The sequence below is a fragment of the Microcebus murinus genome, chromosome 15, assembly GCF_040939455.1.
Source record: "Microcebus murinus isolate Inina chromosome 15, M.murinus_Inina_mat1.0, whole genome shotgun sequence".
Classification (NCBI taxonomy): domain Eukaryota; kingdom Metazoa; phylum Chordata; class Mammalia; order Primates; family Cheirogaleidae; genus Microcebus; species Microcebus murinus.
This window is the reverse complement of record NC_134118.1, coordinates 69615087-69634533: the sequence shown is the minus strand read 5'-3', so window position 1 is coordinate 69634533 and position 19447 is coordinate 69615087. Positions and strand designations below refer to the sequence as shown.

The 19447-nt window shown below is 38.5% G+C and overlaps 1 protein-coding gene across 1 annotated transcript in view; it reads right to left on the bottom strand.

The window, feature by feature from the left end:
- The window catches only part of VEGFC (vascular endothelial growth factor C), a 105665-nt gene extending 105238 nt beyond the window's left edge, over nucleotides 1–427 (bottom strand). Inside the window, exon 1 of the mRNA XM_012770724.2 lies at nucleotides 129–427. Coding sequence (XP_012626178.1) covers nucleotides 129–278 — 150 coding nt within the window. The 5' untranslated portion in view covers nucleotides 279–427. The remainder of the gene's footprint in view (nucleotides 1–128) is intronic.
- Nucleotides 428–19447: the final 19020 nt, after the last annotated feature.

The following is a 19447-nucleotide window of genomic DNA, read 5'->3' as shown; positions in this document are numbered from 1 at the left end:
GGTCCGGCGCGCACAGGGTCGAACGGGCACGTCCTTCCCTCCGCGCAGGTTCTCGAGTCCTCTGCAAACCCGCACACGCAGCCCGCGCCGCGGCCACCCGGCCCGGACGGCGCGACCCGCGCACCCACCTTGGCCTCGCCCGCGTCGGGCTCCGCGTCGGAGAAGTCGAGTCCGGACTCGAGGGCGGCGGCGGCGGCGGCGGGCGCCTCGCGCGCGCCCGGGAGCAGCGCAGCGGCGAGCAGGGAACACGCCAGAGAGAAGAAGCCCAGCAAGTGCATGGTGGAAGGGCCGGCAGCGGGGACGCCGGCCCGCTGTGGGGGCAGGGCGGGGGCGCGGGCGCCCCTGCGAGGCTGCGGTCCCCTCCTCGCGCCTTTGCCCCGAGCTCCTCCCGGTGACCCTCGCTGGTCGAGCGGCAGGCGGCGGGAGCGCGTCCGGGGCTCCGCGTTGCCAACTTTGCAAGTGCCGCCGGGGGAAGGCAACGGGTGTCAGGTAAAAGCCTCACAGGAAACCGGACATCCGAGCTCCGCTCGTGCGGGGCCGGCGAGGTGAAGCGGGCCGAGGGAGGACGGCTCCTCGGTGCGCGCGGTTTGGCTTTTGGGAACGCGGGGGGAAGCCAGAAACAGCCCGCGACGGGCAGCCCCTCCGCGCCCGCCGCGAGCTCGTGCCCCTCCTCCGCCCCTTCCCCACTGTGGAACAGGCCCGGCCGCGGGAGCTGCCGCAGGGGCGGTGGCGGCGGCGCCGGGGGCGGGCGGAGGGCGGCGGGTGGCGGCGGCGCCCGGGAGCTCCGCGGCGCTGGAGCCTCCTGAGCGCGGGGCTGAGCGGCGGCGGCGGCGGGCGCAGGGGCAGGGCATGGCTGACGCGCCCTCTGCCGCGCTTATGTGAGAGAAAGCGGCCGAGGGAGGGAGCGTGCCGAGTGCGGCTGCCCTCCCCTCTCACTTTCCCTCGGAAGCTCTCCCTGCAGCGCCCCGCTTCCCTCGCCTCCTCCCCGGCGGCGCCACCTCCCCGTCCCCTCCCCTCCCGGGAGCGCCCGCCGGGGTGCGAGGGCGGGCGGGGGCTGGCCGCGTGCGGCCCGCTTCGGCGGCGACGTGGCCGCGCGAGGCAAAGCTGGAGCCGGGGGAAGGTGGGTACGGTGGGGAGGAGGGAGCCGACCCTTTGTCCTTGGCGGCGCCCGGGCTCCCGTCCCACTCCCAGCACGCCTCGCCCTCAGCGCCCAGCTCAAAGTTTGGAAACAGCCCGGTCGTGGTGAAGTTCCAAGAGAAAGTCAAACACTGTGGTGGGGACCCTGACAGGAGATTGGAAGAGTCCCCTGTCCCGTGTCTGGGTAACTTAAAGTGGCATGGGGAAGCAGGAACCCCAGTTCTGAGAGTCCGGGCTATTGGCATGGATGCTGGTGATCTCTGTGGAGTCCTAAACTTCCTTGGGAGATGAGGAGAAGGTCCAGAATCTTCATGAGAAGAAACACAGCTGCAGGAAGTGAGGTTTGTACGAAAAAAGGGGGTGACAAAAAGAAATGAGTGCTATACTGTGGAAAGGAAGTGACATCTGAAGAAAAGTGACTGCAGTTGCCCATTGGAAAAGCACTCAGGGTCTCAGTTGTAGTGCTCCTGGCAATGGCTGCCTCCTTGGGGCAGGGTGGGCAGGTTGCAGAGGACCAAGCTAAGGGGTTCTAACAGGGTGCAGAACATGAAAAGTCTCCCTTTTATTCCTAAAGTACTTTTAAATACAATTAACTTATAGATTCATAAAGTCTTAAGTGGAGAGGTGACTGTCAAGGAGATCTGAACTCCTCACCCATCGTTTACTTGAAGGCGTAAATGCCTCCAGAGACGATAACCTTCCACACTGTGTGGCTATCCATTCCCTTTATTGATGATCAACACTGTTGAAAAGCATTTCCTTCCATCTATCCATTGCTTTTGACTTCTGGAGTTTTACACTCAAGTTTCTCAAAAATTTTGAGAATACCTGTCATGTTCTCCCTATGCTAACTTTCCTCCCAGCTAAATATTCCTTTTTGTTTCACCAATCACATCTCCAGTTTCCCTCCTTAACCATACTGTAAGTTTTCCATGTTCACAAAGTATACTGCTCAAAACACAGCTCAGTACTTAGTGCTCTCTTAAACGTGCAGAAAAGGGTCTTCCTTGTCCAGACATTATGCCTTTGTTGACCCAGCCTGGGACTGAGTTTATTTTCTGGCAGACAAATCTCAGTGTTGACTCACACTGCACTTAAAATGAACTAAATTCCTCAAGACTTTTTCATGAGTACTGTTGCTTAGTCATGTCTACATTGCCCTGCACTTGTGGAGTTGGTTTACTGTGCCCAAGATTGGAACTTTGTTGTTTGTCTTTATGAAATTCTGTTCTGTCAGACTCAGGCCATCATCCAGCTTGTTGAGACATTTTGGGATCTTGACACAGTCAGTGTATTACTCCTTTTTCTATCTTCCTGCTGTATGCGTGTTTGATCAATGTGCCATATTTGTCTTGTGATGGTCATAAAGCTGGGAAAAGAGAATTGCTAAGGACAGACTGGGGTAAGATTTAAGTAGAAGCTGGAGTTTCTTTTCAACCATTCTGTGCATGTTACAGTGATCCTCAACTTTGTTTGCACTTGGAATCACAAAAGGAGTTTTCAAAAATACAGATGTTTGAAGTGCACCATCAGAGATTCTGGTTTAACTAGTCTGGGATAAGGCTTGGACATCAGGATCCTCAAAGGCAACCAAAATCGAGAACCACAGGGTGTCTCCACCACCCAGGGACTTGGCATTTGGTGAAGACTGAAAAATCAACAAATTCACAATGTATCGAAAATGCATGATATTAACTGCTATATGATTTGAATATGGTAGTGAACCCATACAAACTTTTTTCTCTCAAAAATATTATCTTACTACTACTACTACTACTACTATTAATATTTTGAGTCAAGAAAATGCTGGCAAAAGTATACTTGAGTAAAAAAAAAATTAATGGTCTCTGAAAACAATCTGCAGTAATTGTTGAAGAACCTGTTAAAGGTAAAAAGGGAGAGTTGCTGAGAACTTTTTTTCTTTCTTTCCACCTGGAACGTACTTTGTACCACCAGCAGATTTTAAAGGTTAAGAAAGTCCTTTTCGGTGGTCTGTGAGTCCATCACCAGCTTCATGTAATACCTATTTTATAACAGGGCTTCTAAAACAGTGGCTTTTCAGAAAGTATTCCTCAGTCAGTGGGAACTGAAGAAAGAGAGTTAGCTTTGGCCAGAAGAACACCTCCTTGTTTTACGTATTGAGTTTTTGTTCTCTTTGAATATAGTGTTTGAAGGCAAATAATGATATTAATAATATATCCACTCTGGCCTCTTCTTTAGTTTATTGATTTCTGATTTGTTATTTCCTTCCTTCTTGCTTGCTTAGTTTTGCTATTGCTCCATTTCAAACTTTTTTAGTTGAATGCTCAGATTAATTGGTTTTTTTTTCTTTCTGGTGTCCGATGAACATATTTTAAAATACAAGTTTTGTTCTAAATTCTGCTCTACATATGTTTCTCAGTTTTGACCCTGTAGTGTTTTCTTTGGCAAGCAGTTGTAAATATATCTTAATTAACTTATGATTTTTTTCTTTAACTGAAAAGTTATTTAACTATTTTTTTTTGGTTTACAGACATCGAATCTTTGTCATCAGTTTCTAATTTTATTATATTTGGTTTTACTATAAATGGTGTTGATTTTAGAAATGCATTGAGGCTTTCTTTGTGGCCATGCACGTGGTTGATCATTGCAGTTGATTCTGTGTGTATTCTCTTTTTGTTTGGTATTAAATCTGAGCATATTAATTGTAATATTCAAATCTTATTTGAGAGTTACTTGTTAAAGTTGCCAATAATAATTTTTTTCTGTTTCTTACTTTCCATTATTTTTAACATAATTTGATGCTATATCATTTTGATCTAATTTTCCTTTTACTAGTATATAATGTTTAGTTTTGTAGCCTGATATTATTATTTGAAGCTCTACCTTTCCTGATGTTAAACCTATTTTGAGAATTAGGCTTTGAGAATTGAGACCTACTATGAAGATGACTTAGATAAAACTATGGATCACTTATGTCATCAGGACTTCGTTGTTTCTTCTGGGAAACTGTAGCCTGGGAAAGATAAGATTGCAAACCAGTAATTACTTTCACTATTTACTTCTGGAAATGCTGGCAAATCAATATATTGAAGACAATAATATTCTCATTCTGGCAAACAGCCTACTTACCAATAACAGTTTACTTATCCAGATCCTCACTCACCTGTATCAACCCATCCTAAACTATTAACACTATATTGTGAACTTTGCCCAATCCTAACTAAATTCCCCACTTTGAAAGATCTACCTCAAACTACTTGAGTCCAGACCCCAAGCTCTATAATTGTTCTACCTCTTACATACTCTAAGACACTGCTAAGACTCTGTCAAAGTGGTGTTCTCCTTTGCTGCATTAAGTTCTACTAAGTGCAAATTTCATTTATTTAAAGGTTTTCCACTGATATTTTGGAGAGTTCCACAACCTGGAGATTCCACTGAGATCCTCCTCCCCTGTTTCTCAGGCCAAAGACCCTCGATTCACAAACAGTGCAAACCACCGAGGCTTCTTGCCCTTCCTTGCTCGGAGTCTCTCTGACTACAGTGAAGGGGTAAGTCTCACATCAGATGTCAGTTCCAGTTTCTTTGCATCAAGCTACTAAATGCTAAGTGTGTTTTGTCCCCTAAGATTTTTCTTTCAGGAATCTTTTGATTATTTGATCAGATTTGAAAACATTTATCCACAGTAGAAATCTGCCTTATTACTAGTAACATTACTTTTTGTCACTACTTTCTTCATAATTGTCTCTTGGGAGTTTGTAACAGGAAGTTCATAAGAAAAAGGATAAGCACGGCCCTGTTAAGTCAGTATGTGGAGCCAAGCCTGGGGGCTAGATGCTGAGAAGGCGTCTCCTCAGGCTGGCCTCCACTGGACAAACTTTGCCATAAACTTTATCAGAAGCTTATAAAACTTTCTGAAGTCTTGTTTTGTTTATAAGATACCAATTTTGAAAGAGATCTCTTATCCAAACTTTTCTTCTTCCGAGAACTACAGATTTATCAGGTTTGCCATTGCAGTTTGCCTAGCCCTTAGGTTGGGGAGGCCAGGACATGAGGTAGCACAAACAACTCATCTGACCCACCATTGCCAGGCTGTTACTCATTTGTCTCAGGCTAAACCCAAGTTCATGTCGCCTCCCAGCCAAATTTCTGCCTCCTACATGCATACACTATAACCAGTATAAGTTCTTTTTCTAAATGGCCTAATTTTACCAACAGTAATTTAGAATTCCAGTGGCCATTTGGGAAAGCTTTCATAAGAACAAAATTATTCATTTGAGAGGTGCCATCGGATGGAAAGGGAGTGAAATCCCAAACATTCAGTGATGGGTGCAAGAAAGCTTACAATAAAAAGTCAGATTCCACAAGTGCTTCAGTCAGTATTCCATGGAAGAGACAAATGAAAAATGTGAAAGACCATCTCATTTTTAGATTGGCCCAAATCATAACTTGAACCTAAAAGCGTAGGCTATCTTACTATTCCTCTTCTGCCACCCTGAAGCCCACCATTTTCCCCTGCCCTCACACTGTCTCAGACTAGCTTCCCTTTTCTTCTGGCCAATCAGAAACACTGAAGGCTCAACTGGTTCTTAAAGTTAACCAAATCAGAATAAGCTCTTTGTGGCAGATTTTAAGCCTTGGTCTGACTTGAGAGTCATTTTCAAAGCCTATGCAGGGTGGGCATAAATTTACAGAGCAATTTATAGTAGTTCTAGGAACATATGATTCAGGGTTTCTAGATCTCTATCAACTAACTTATGTTATTAGGAATCTCATATGGAATAAAATGGGTTGGAAAAGGCAGGATGAATACCTTGAGTATGACTTAAGAAACTTCAAATTCCATAGTAAAACCAGAGGAATTTGGAAAAGCTATAAATATTAGACAAAATTTTTGAAGTTCATGCACTAAAACAAACAAATAAACTAAGAGATGACTGCATTGGAGACTTTAGGGGAGGCTCTTTCACACCTTTAGAAAACATTCAAGTGTAGATCCTGGAACAGATGTAACACAAGTTCTTGCCTCACTTTCTCTAAGTGACCTTAAATCAAAATAGGGGAATTTAATATACAAGCAAAAGCTGGACTGGAAAACGGTTCTTTTGCCAGATCCCCAAACCCTTGCTGAGTGAAACTAAAGGGGGAGGGGAGGGAAGTAGGAAGTGGTACTCCCTGTTCACCAGGTCTGGTAAAAAAGAAAGAAAAAAGGAAGTGGGAAATCAATGAGGTTGTTGCAAATGAATATCAAGCACTCAATTTCTCATTTACCCCTAAACTCCCAGGGAAATCTCTGCATACTTAAGGTGGCCTTGTGAATGTCTGATACTGACACTGCAATATCAACCAGAAGCCTTGCCATTCTCACACAATCTCTTCCTCAGAGTTAAAGGTAGGTGGCTACTTCTAACACTCTACAAACCCTCCCCTTGTTTCACCGTGTATCTGTCATCTTCAGGTACTTAAACAAGAATATTCTTTGGGACATCGCATTTGTTTTGATGTATGGAAAAAGTTATTTAAAAAAAAATCACATGAAGATAATCTGTCACTTTCAGAATGGCTGCTTCCTGTCACCAGAGGATCTCAATTGGAACCTTGCAAACGTTTTACACGAAATTGTCCACTCCAGGGCATCCAAGTTCATCACTGTACTTTGTCAACATTGGTGCAGAAATTTTATTCAGGTTGCTAAAAATGTGTCTGGTTTCATGGCTCATCTGCACCAACATAATCCTGGTAAAAACTAAAGGTGGAGTATGAGTAAGAACCCAGTGTCAGGGTACCTTACAAATGGGTTTCATACAGTCGCCACCTTGGTGTAAATTTTGAATACACTAGTCAATGTTTGCCAATTTCCAAAGTGGAACAAAACTTTTATTTACTGGAAAGGTATGGTTCTGACAGTAAAGAAAATTTAAAAAGTTACTGTCACAAGCCTCCCTTTGAAGTTTGGATATCTCTCCCCCAATCTCAGGCTCTCCCTTACTTTGGGCAGACATGGCAAAGCACTACAACGGACTCACACAATATACTCAGTCTTATCACCAACAGGTATGAGTTGCATTTCCTTCATATTCTCCCAAACAGCCTCTCTGCCACTTAAAAAAGAAAAACTTCATCATTTGAAAAAGACAGCATAGAAAAAATTTCTAGGAACCATATTGTGTAGAAATAGCAGGTAATTTTGGCTAGAGCAACAGTTAACCTCAGGGATATAGATACCTGGATTCATGTCTTCCAGCTAAAAAGACACAAGGTTTGACCCACTGACAACAGGATTGACATCCCACTAGAGTGTTTAAAATTAGGGATTCGTCAATAAAGGGCTAATAATCAGAATCTACTAAGAACTCGGCAAGAAAACACTAAATAACTCCATTAAAAAGTAGGCAGAAGACATGAACAGAAGCTTTTCAAAAGAAGATAGACTAACGGCCTATAAACATGTGAAGAAATGCTCAACATCACTAATCGTCAAGGAAATGCAAATCAAAACCACAGTGAAATATCACTTCAGTGAGAACAGCTCTTATCAAAAAGTCCCAAAACAACAGATGCTGGCATGGATGAGGACCGAAAGGATCACATATACACTGATGGTGGGACTGCAAACTAATTCAACTTCTATAGAAAGTAGTATGGAGATAACTCAAAGAACTAAAAGTAGAACTACCATTTGATCCATTAATCCCACTACTGAGTATTTACCCAAAGGAAAAAAAGACATTTTATAAAAAAGACACTTGAACTTGAATGTTTATAGCAGCACAATTCACAATCGCAAAGACATGGAAACAGCCCAAGTGCCCATCAATACATGAGTGGATTAATAAAATGTGGTATATGTATACCCTGGAGTATTACTCCACCATAAAAAAAAATGGTGAACTCATACCTTTTGTAACAACTTGGATGGAGTTAGAGTCCATCCTCCTAAGTGAAGTATTGCAAGGATGGAAAAACAAACACCACATGGACTCACTATTAAATTGGAAGTAAATGATCAACACTCCCGTGTACATATAGTAGTAAAATTCATCCAAAATCAAGCAGGTCAGGCTGGGGGAGGAGATGGGTAAATTCTCACCTAATGGGTACAATGCATACTATGTGGATGATGGCCACACTTAGAACTTTGACTCAAACTGTACAAAAGTAATTCATGTAACCAAGACATTTGTGCTCCCGTAAATATTCTGAAATAAAAAAAGTAAAATTTTATTAAAAAGTAGGGATTCTTCGGAATTCTTCAGAAGCAAAGTGGCCCTTGGATAGAGATAGCTTCCACCACAAAGCTTTGTTTCCGGGTGGTGACTGCAAGACAGGGACAGCTTCCGCCCAAGACCTACAAAATTAGATCTAAATGACTGGGACCCCTGGCCACATTGAATCTGCATGCTCTTTTTTACTTTTTTTTTTTTTTTACCCATTTTCTCCTTTGGTATTTTCTTTCATCATTGTAGGCTTAAGGTTCTGGGTAAGTTAACCAATGGTTATTATTTCTTAACAAGTGAAAATTCAAAGTTTCTAATGTGAATATTATTTTCTGTATCTATAGTCATTCCTTGGTATGACTCAAATATTGGGAGAAATGCATGCATGATTTGGCCAAATCAAACAATCAAGCTCTGTTTGAGTGCCAACCAGCTGGTGCCAATGATTTATTATGAAATATTTCGTTTCATCCATAATTGGACTCAACCACTAATTGAATTTTTATATGGAAAAGAACACAACAGGACAGGTAACCAAAATCAAAAGCTCCCTGAAAAGAAAGGTTTCTCTGCCTCCACTGAAACCATGCTCAAGGACCCTTTCTCAGAGATAACATCTGTAAACAAACTTTCATGGAGCAAAGCCTCAGAAAGGGAACAAGAGACAGATGGTTTGTATTTAAGACCTGCCTCCCACTTACAAATCTTACAAAGAGGGCTTACTGTGGAGGTGACTCTCTTGATTGCCTATCAGATCTACCCTGGGTGACCTTTGGTGAACTTCTTTTGGCCAAGTGGGGTTTATGTGAGTACTATATTAGTTAATATGTATAAGGAACTTAAAATTATATTTGACATTTAATAGTCTATCAATAAATTTTGAATAAAGCATGAATAACAATTACTAATATATTATTGTGTGTTAATATCATGTCTGATATTAATCTGTATTCTTTATATTATGTTTTTCTTTTTTTAACTCATATTTAGATGATTTTTTCAAAGGCATATCAAAAAGACTAACATTGACTTTTTTAAGCACTTTGAAAATGTTATCCTATTGTATTCTTGACTTTTAGTGACTTAATGCTTTGCCTTCAGTACTCTCGGAGCTGGCAGATGTTTGGAGCTAACTCCCTTTGGCCATTTTAGTTTTTTGAAAACTCTCTTTAACACTGGAGATATTACAGCTGCAATTTGCTTGAACTTAATGGGTTCATTAATTTACCAGCTGATGGCTTATGATTTATTTCTCAGCCAGATCACATAATACCTTGTAGAACTTGTTAAGGATGTGAATTTTAGGGAAAAGTAATGATAAGTCAGTGGTGCGTCCTAAGATAGATAGTAGCTTCATGATACTTCTACTTTTAAGTTAATACACTGACTACACTAACTACAGTTATAAAAATGGACTGGAAGAGTTTATGAGCAAATGAGGGTTAGGGTATAATTTTGATAATTCAGTCAAGAGAGGACCTTAAGTTTAACTCAGGTACTGGCAATACATGTGGAAATAGGTAGACAGATTCAATAGAGTTAAAGTTTACAGAATTGTGTGTTTTATTGGACCTGGGAATGAACAAGAGTAAAGTTGTAGGGCTAAATCTCAGGTTTATGGCTTTCACCATCGGATTGATGATGGTGCAATTCAGCAAGATATGAAAGCTGAATAGGATCAAATTATGCAAGAAGATTGCAAGTTCCATGTTAGACATGTGGAGTTGCAGTTTCCAGTGATTCATCCACATGGAAGTGTTCAATACTTGGGTGATGTACAAGACTGGAGCCTGGAAGAGAGGCCTGGGATGAAGATACAAATCTGAGAGTCATCAATGCATGCTAACTAGAGCCACGGTGTGAACATGAGTACTCTCAGAGAATGAGTAAAGTGAGAATGGAACAGCTTGAGACCAAACCTTGGCAAGCACTGTCAAAAAAGTCAAAAAGAGGAAGATGAGCCCACAAAGGAGCATGAGGAGTGGAGTAGGAGTTAAAAAGAAAGCTAAGAGACTGATTTGTCACAGAGGTCAAGAAAATAGAGTAGACAAATCCGTTAATGAATGAAAGGATAAAGTCTTCAAACCCAGATTTCTTCACCAGGACCAATGGAGTCCCTTTTCATTATGCCATAGTCCAATCTGAAAATAAACTATATTCAGTGGGAAAAAAAAGAGAAGGGAGTACATTAAGGTAGACACTGGCAGTGTGAAATTCTACCAAGAAAGTAAGAAAGATGAGCTCTGACAAACACTGGATTTCTCTGCTGACCTGATTAAAATATTTTGTTGTAATAATGGCGGCATAAGTCATATTTCAGTAGGTTGAATAATAAAGGAAAAATTAAGAAATAAAGACCATGAGCATAGAAAATGCTATTGAAAAATATGAATATGACAGGGGAGAGAGAGTTAAGGGGTAGGTAGAGTGGGAATTAAGGTCAAATGTTAATGTATTCATGTTTAATTAAGTTTTATGAAATAAATGGGGCCTGATTAGATTAAAAGGCTTCTGCACAGCCAAGGAAATGGTCAATAGAGTGAATAGACACCCTACAAAATGAAAGAAAATATTTGCATGCTATACATCTGATAAAGGGCAAATAACCAGAATCTACAAAGAACTCAAGCAAATGAGCAAGAAGACATTAAACAACCCCATTGAAAAGTGGGCAAAAGACATGAAGAGCTTTTCAAAAGGAGATAGACTAATGGCCAACAAACATATGAAAAAGTGCTCAACATCTCTAATCATCAGGGAAATGCAAATCAAAACCACAGTGAGATATCACTTAACTCCAGCTTTTATCATAAAGTCCCCAAACAACAAATGTTGCCATGGATACAGAGAGATAGAAACACTCATACACTGCTGGTGGGACTGCAAACTAGTACAACTTTTGTGGAAAATAATATGGAGATACCTCAAAGAACTAAAAGTAGACCTAGCATTTGATCCAGCAATCCCATTACTGGGCATCTACCCAAAGGAAAAAAAGACATTTTATAAAAAAGACACTTCCACTCAAATGTTTATAGCAGCACAATTCACAATCACAAAGATGTGGAAACAACTCAAATGCTCATCAATATATGGGTGGATTAATAAAATGTGGTATATGTATACCCTGGAGTATTACTCCACCATAAAAAAAATCGTGAACTAATACCTTTTGTAACAACCTGGATGGAACTAAAGACCATCCTCCTAAGTGAAATATTGCAAGAATGGGAAAAACAAACACCACATGTACTCACTATTAAATTAGAGCTAACTGATCGACACACGTGTACATATGGTAGTAAAATTCAATGGAAATCAAGCAGGTAGGAGGGGGCAGGAGGAGATGGGCAAATTCACACCTAATGGGTACAATGCACGCTATATGGATGATGGACACACTTATACCTTTGACTCAAACAGTACCAAAGTAATTCATATAACCAAGAATTCATGTAACCAAGTAATTTAGGCAACCTGAATATTATTCCTGTAGTATTCTGAAATAAAAAAAATAAAAATAAATATTATGTATATATTAAAATTATGTTTTCAAAGAATATGGAATTTCATGGATAGATATGCAGGATAAAATGAGAAATAAAATAGGAACACATGCAAACATACATATATAAATATTATCCTAATTGCTAACCATGCAAGCAAAGAAAAAAATGACTAGGAAAATACAACCAGATTTGAACAGTTCATAGTTCATCTCTTGGTAGCAGAGTGAAGGCTGGCTTATTTTTTGCATCATTCTTTATGTATTTCAAAATATATATAGGTTTTTGTAATTAGTACGTACTGCTGTCATATTTATTTTAAAAACACTTTTTTTCTGAGACAATAAGTATGTGTAAAATTTCTGACATGTAGAATACTAATTTTATATAAATATAAGGCTAGAATTGGCAATAGCATAATACAAACCATAGTGCTTTTGCAGAAAGCAATTGAGATTGGAGGGAATTAAGAAGGAAATAATCATGGAGCAAATAAAATGGACCTGGAAAGGCAATAAGGAATTGAACACACAAGAGGATGAGAACAAAGCATTCTCCATGTTCTGGAGAAAGGTGTTGGAGTGGAGGCAGTATGAGAAGGGACAAGGACAGAATTAAACTTGGTAGATTTGTGTAGAAATGTGGACATGTGTATGGAAGAAATGCAAGATGAAATTGTAGTATTTGGGGGAAAGGGAAGCCAGAGGTAGCTAAAACTTAAAAGACACTTTAGATTGAATGTAAGTTTGGTTATTACCTGACTGTAATGAACATCCACTGGAAGATTTTAAACAGTGAAGTGACACAATGAGAAGAATGTTTCTGGAGAATCAATTTTCACCATTATTTGGGCTAGCATAGAGGTACATTAGGAGACAGAGAAAATGGGACTACAGGTGGAGAAACAGGACAACCTAGAGGACAGATGACAAGGAACTAACTTAGGTAGGTTATGTGAGTGTGAACTTAACAATGATTTGTTGGTGAGTGTAAGTAAATGAGGGTACTTTTATTTATTGAAGACCTACTGTGTGAACAATACGGAAATAGAGTTTTCACACATATCACCTTGGTTTATCCTATTAATCTAATGGGGAATGGGGGCATTAGGTGACTATCTCCTATTCTATGGATGAGGAAACAGAGTCAGAAATATTAATTTGCCTGAGTTTATAGTGTTGCTTCAAATTTTGTGTATCTCCAAAATTTGTCTTTTTTCCTCACCACATTGTATAGGACACTGAAGATAGAAGAACCTGATGAAAAACTAGGGAAGGAGGGAAGATAACTTAAGTTTGGGATCCGTTGAAATTGAAGTAGGAGCAGGATACATGAGGGAAGACAGCACTACTTTTGGTTCTTGTCCAAGTCTTTTTTATTGTTTTATTTTGTTTTGGGGTCTTTTGTAGGGGTCACCAACAAACTAAGGCATACTGCAAACACAGGTCAGTAATTTTTTTGTAGTTTCATTTCTGGAATCTAGTGCAAAGATTTCATTACTTAAAAATATTGATAGGAATTCCTTCATTCCATTCTGTTTTCTTTTTTTCTTTTCCTCCCTCCCTCCCCTTCTCTCTGCCTTTCTTTCCTACCATTCATTTTGCTCCCTCCACCTGCCTTCCTACTTGTGTAAGTCATTTTGTCTTATCTGTCTGTTTGTATGATCATCCCTCTGGACAGATATCCATCCATTATCTATTTTTCTTGCTTTTTTCTCTGGAGAATTTATGGCAGTTTAAAACACATAAACTGTATATAAATTAAATTAAATTATTACTAATAAAATAATCTTAGGAAAATAAGATGAGATGTATTACTAAGGAGGAAGGAATAAAAAGTATGTGAAATAATGTCAAATGTGTTGAATGAATTACTTTATCAAGGATCAGCATTTTTAGTCAATAAAATAGTTGCTTGTGTTTAGATAAAATCTTAAGTTCATGGCAGAATACATTTAACCATCTGTTTTTTACCAGGTTATTTTTGAGGCTTTAAAGAAAACAATAAGGTTTTTATAGAAATTTTATTATAACAAAATGGCACAAATACAAGTATATAGCTGTTTTAAAATTAGAATGATTTCATCTGTAGTTATTATGTTTTAGGATGCAGATAAGCTGCAAAACAAATAACAGGAAATGCCACTTTTCTGAAAGAATGCCGTAAAACACTAAAGATAACATCACTTGCTATTTGTGTTCAATAGGTCATTTAGAGTTGACGGCACACATGAATAATTACAGTTTATCTTATATTTTCTCTATAATTGTTGTTTAGCAAAAATGACATTTATTTTTAGAGACATTCACAGTATGTTGTAGTGTTTAAAAATGATGATCATCTCTAAGAAACCACTAATAATTCTGAATGTCTATGAACCAGTTTGAACAAAAGTCAAACTGTTAAACAACGTTTCTTTAAAGCTATTGGTTGGTGCCTTAGTTTATTTTATGTTCTATAACAGAATACCACATACTGGGAAATCTAGTTGGCTCACGGTTCTAGAGGCTGGAAAGTCCAAGAGCATGATGCTGACATCTGGCAGGGATCTTCATTATCCCATGGCAGAAGGCAGAAGGGCAGGAGAGGGTGAGAACAAGAAAGCAAGAGGGAGCTAAACTCCCTTTTATAATAAAGCCACTCTCACAATAACTAACCTACTCCTGTGATAAGGACATTAATCCATTCATGAGGACAAAGAATTCATGACCTATTGACCTCTTATTAGGCCCCGCTTCTCAACATTGTTGCATTGAGCATTAAGTTTCCAACACATGCTTTTTGGGCATCACATTCAAATCATAGCAATTGGCTTTAAAATATGCTGTGAATTTTATAATTTTGAATTAATGTTTTTAGCTTGTGCCTTCTTACTCCTTTTCCCTATATAATCTGAGCTTCTATATACATTCATTTATATATAATAAAAGAGCAAGCAGTGGTTTTCAAAGTGTGGTCACCAGACCAGCAGCATCACCACCTAAAAATGTGTTACAAATACAAATTCTCAGGCCCTGCTGTAATCCTGCAATATCAGAACCTGAGCATGGGGTTTACAATCTGTTTTAACAAGCCTTCCATGTGATTCTGATGCACATCAAAATTTGAGAATCACTGCTTTAAAAATCCCAATACCCAAGCTGAAATCCAGACCAATTACATTAGAATCTCTGGTTTAGGACTTGGATATTAGTACTTTTTTGAAACTCTCTCAATATTTATGTACACTCATGATTAAGAACCCACTATGCCAGAAAAGTGGCATATATTGACATCTCAATATTAAGTCTTCCAACCCATGAATAAGGGATGTGTTTCCATTTACTTTTGTCTTCTTTAATCTTTCAGGAATATTTTATAGTCTTTATTGTACAAGTCTTCACCTCTTTGATTAAGATGATTCCTATGTATTTTATTCTTTTTGATGCTATTATAAGTGAAATTATTTTCATAGTTTCCTTTTCACATTGTTCTTATTAGTGGATTACTAACAATGAATTAACTAACCTTGTATGCTGCTACTTTACTGAATTAATTGGTTCTAAGTTTTTTTGTGGAATCTTTTAGGGTTTTCTACATATAAGATCATATCATCTGTGAACCAAGATAATTTTACTTCTTTCTTTACAATGTGAATGTCTTTCATTTCTTTTTCTTGTTAAATAGCTCTTGGTAGAATTTCCAATACTGTGTTGTGTAGAAGTGGTGAGAATGGTAGAAGTGGTGAGAATGGGCATCTTTGCCTTATTCCTCATCTTAGAGGAAAAGCTTTCAGTCTTTAACCATTGAGTTGATCTTTTCTGTGGATTTTTCCTATAATGGCTTTTCTTATGTTAAGGTAGTTTCCCCCTATTTCTAACTTGTTCAGTGTTTTTTTTTTTATCATAAAAGGATGCTGAATTTTCTTCAGTGGTTTTTCTGTATCAATTGAGATGATATGTGGTTTTTTCCCCCCTTCATTCTGTTAATGTGGTGAATTCTAAGAATCAATCCCACTTGGTCATGGCGTATTATCCTTTTAACATGCTGCAAAATTTGGTTTACTAGTATTTTGTTGAGGATATTGGCACCAGTGTTGCTAGAGATATTGTAGTGTCTTTATCTGGCTTTTCTATTAGGTGATCACGCTGGTAATAGAAAGAATTAGAAAATGTTCCCTCCTTTTCAATTTTTTGAAAAAGTTTTAGAAGGATTTGCTATTAGTTCTTTAAGTGTTTGGTAGAATTCGTCATTGAACCCATCAGGTCCAGGGCTTTCCTTTGTCAGAAGATTATTTATTAGTGATTCAATCTTCTTACCTACCAGTTATAGGTGTATTCACATTTTCTATTTCTTCACTATTGAGTCTTCATAGGTTTTGTGTTTCTAGGAATTTGTCCCTTTCATTTAGATCATCCTGTTTGTTGGTATGCAATTATACATAGTGTTCTTTTATAATTCTTTTTTATTTCTATCGAATCAGCAGTAGTGCCCCTGCTTTCATTTGTGATTTCAGTAATTTGAGTTTGCTCTCTTTTCTTAGTTCATCTAGCTTTGTTGATCTTTTTAAAGAACCAACTTTTGGTTTCATTGATTTTCTGTATTGTTTTTCTATACTCTCCTTCATTGATCTATGCTCTTATTATCTCCTTCCTTTTTCTAGCATTGTGTTTAATTTGTTCTTTTTCTATTTCCTTAAGTTATACATTTAAGTTGTTGATTTGAGATCTTTTTTGTTTTTTGATGTAAGCATTTATAGCTATAAATTTCCCCCTTAGCATTTGTTTTTCTGCATTCGATAAGTTTGGGGATGTTGTTTTTATGATTCTATTTATTGAAATTCTAGAACAACAAAACTAATTTATGGGGAAAAGTCAGAACAGTGGTCTTGGGAGGGATGTAATTAGAAAGGGAAAGAAAAACATTTTGGGGGGGGATTGAAATGTTCTATATCATAATGGGTTTGGATTACATAGCTTCATACATTTGTCAAGATTTTGTAGCTGAGATTTCTGTTCATTTCAATATATGTAACTTATACCTAAAGTAGACTTATAGTAACAATAATTGTCATTCTTACAGATAAGGTAATTGTCATTAATATTATTATTGTTGTTGATACTATTGAGTGGGAGATGAGAAGTCAAAGTATGGATACAAGAATAGCAGAATGTTTATAAATATTGAAGTTGAGTAATGGCAGATGAGTGATCATTATATTATTTTGTTTGCTTTGAATGCATATGATATTTTCTATAATTGAAAGGTAAGAGAACATATAAACAGTAACTATCTCTGACTTTTTTTTTTAAGATGCCATCAATAACTGGATCATGAGAAAAGTAATACCAGAGAACATTGGAGGCACTTTTCTGTTAAATTTCTTCTGTGTGTCTAGATATTTTTCCCTGATTTTTTTCAGAAAGCTTTTTTGTAGCTAATGATTTCAGGTAAAAACCTCAACAATAACAACATAAAAATTAATAATCTAAGGATTAACTATCCAAAATTATTATGTTAAGATATTCCAGAGTAAACCATATGCATATCATATACAAATCCACCTGTGCTTCAGTGAATATTTCATAAAGCTAATCTGACCCTTGGGAAAGTTCTGAAGTAAATTGCTTTTATTACATTTTTCCATTTACATAGACTGGTATACAGTGTAGAAATATTACCATTATGAATGGCTATGCCAAGAATTATTAAATTAATCACTATCCCTCATGCCCTCTGAGTGCTTCATTCTATTATAAATGTGAATTAGATTATGCTTACTTTCCTGTTCCTCACAATTCATAATGATTGCTGCCCACTGTATAGATCTATTAAAGAGGATGTCAAATTAAATCTATAATTCTAGTTTACAAAATTTCAGGGGTTTTGTTTTATGGGTTTTGATTTCTAATTGTTCATCTTATACTTCAGCCACAATCCTTACTTAATTACCTTATAGTTAAGGACTAAAATGTAAAGTAACCTACCAATGATCCACCTCAAATAAAATAGCAGAGGTAAGAGATGGAATTACAATAAAAAAAGAAATTGGTAGATTAAAAAACCCAGAAAAATTAATGCATCATTATTTCTGCAATGTATTGTGAGGTCATGGTCCTCAAGTAGCACCCCAGCTGGTTAGGATTCATTACCAGATGATATAACCTAAACCTTCTTCACTCCTGCAAATTCTGAGCACTTTCTGGTCCTTCCTGTATGGAGTTGCAGTAATCTTCAATAAACTTTTTACCACCGCATAAGGCAGTTCTAGGAGGTGCCCTAGAGCTTCTAGACTCAACAGCCAACAGACAGCCTACGCATCATCTAAAAATTGTGTATAAATTTGGCATCTGATGCCCCAACCCAGACCCACTGTCTAAATCTGCGTTTTAACCAGATTCCCCAGGTGATCCATACCACATTAATGGTTTGTCAAACACTGCCCTAGCCTAGGAAATCATTTTGAGTCTTTGATGTTGAGTTCCCTCCTCTGTTATACAGCAGCAATCCTATTTCCCCTCAGTAATCCTCATATATCCTAACCAACATGGTAGCATCTGATGGTCACGTTTATTTTTTATTTCCGGGACATTGATCCAACATGGGAGTCAGGGGTGTTTCTAGTCAAAGGCAGAGTAGGCAGCTCTCTAGGTAAAGTGAATTGAGGGGTTGATAACGTCTCAGATGTCCCCACTAGACGTGAGTTCAGCATCCCTTTTATTTAAGGCAGACGTGTGGAAACCACGCCCTGCAGAAGGCCAGGGTGCGGTGAAGACGGTAGCACACTGTGGACGACGGTAAAGGGCAAAGCTAAGCGGGCTGGACTCCAGATCCCCAACACTTTATACCTGAGCAGCTCCCTCTGTGTCCATTTAGTGTATTTAAGATACCCTTACATTATTAGAAAAAAAAAAAACTTCAGCTAAATTAAAGAAAATATTAAAAATCTCTGGCTTGGCGTATGACCAGGAGGCCATGAAATGACATACACTTCTCAGGAAAAGTAACGTATTAACCCATTACCATTTGTTGCTTCTGGAAAATATCAGTTAATCAGATTAGTTAATAGAGAGATCAGGGTGCTGAAAAATTGGAATCATAAAGTTAATTTTTAATGGGAAAAAGCTGCTTGACAAAACTGACCCAATTTTAATATGTAATAACGAAACTTGGACAGAGAATTACTTGTGAGGCCAGGGTAATGGTAAGAAAAGTATTAAAAGGGCTACGTATATGTATGTGTGTGTGTGTCAGTATAAATATAGATACTTCATTTTTATTAAAATAAATTTCTTCCTAGACTGAAAAAAATAACATAATATGTTCTTTTTTTGTTAAATCTGATATACACGTATATTGTAGAAGGATTTTCACAATTAAATTTATTAACACATTCATCGCCTCTCTTGCTGTACCTTAGATCATCAGAACTTGTTCATCTTATAGCTGAAAGTTTGTAGCCTTTGATCAACATCTGCCCATTCTCTCTAGGCCCCAGTCCTGACAATCAGTGTTCTACTCTCTTTCTATGTGTTTGACTTTTTTGGATTCAACATGTAAGTTAGATCACAAGTATTTGTCCTTCTGTGTCCTTCTGTGTCTGGCTTACTTCACTAAGCATAGTGTACT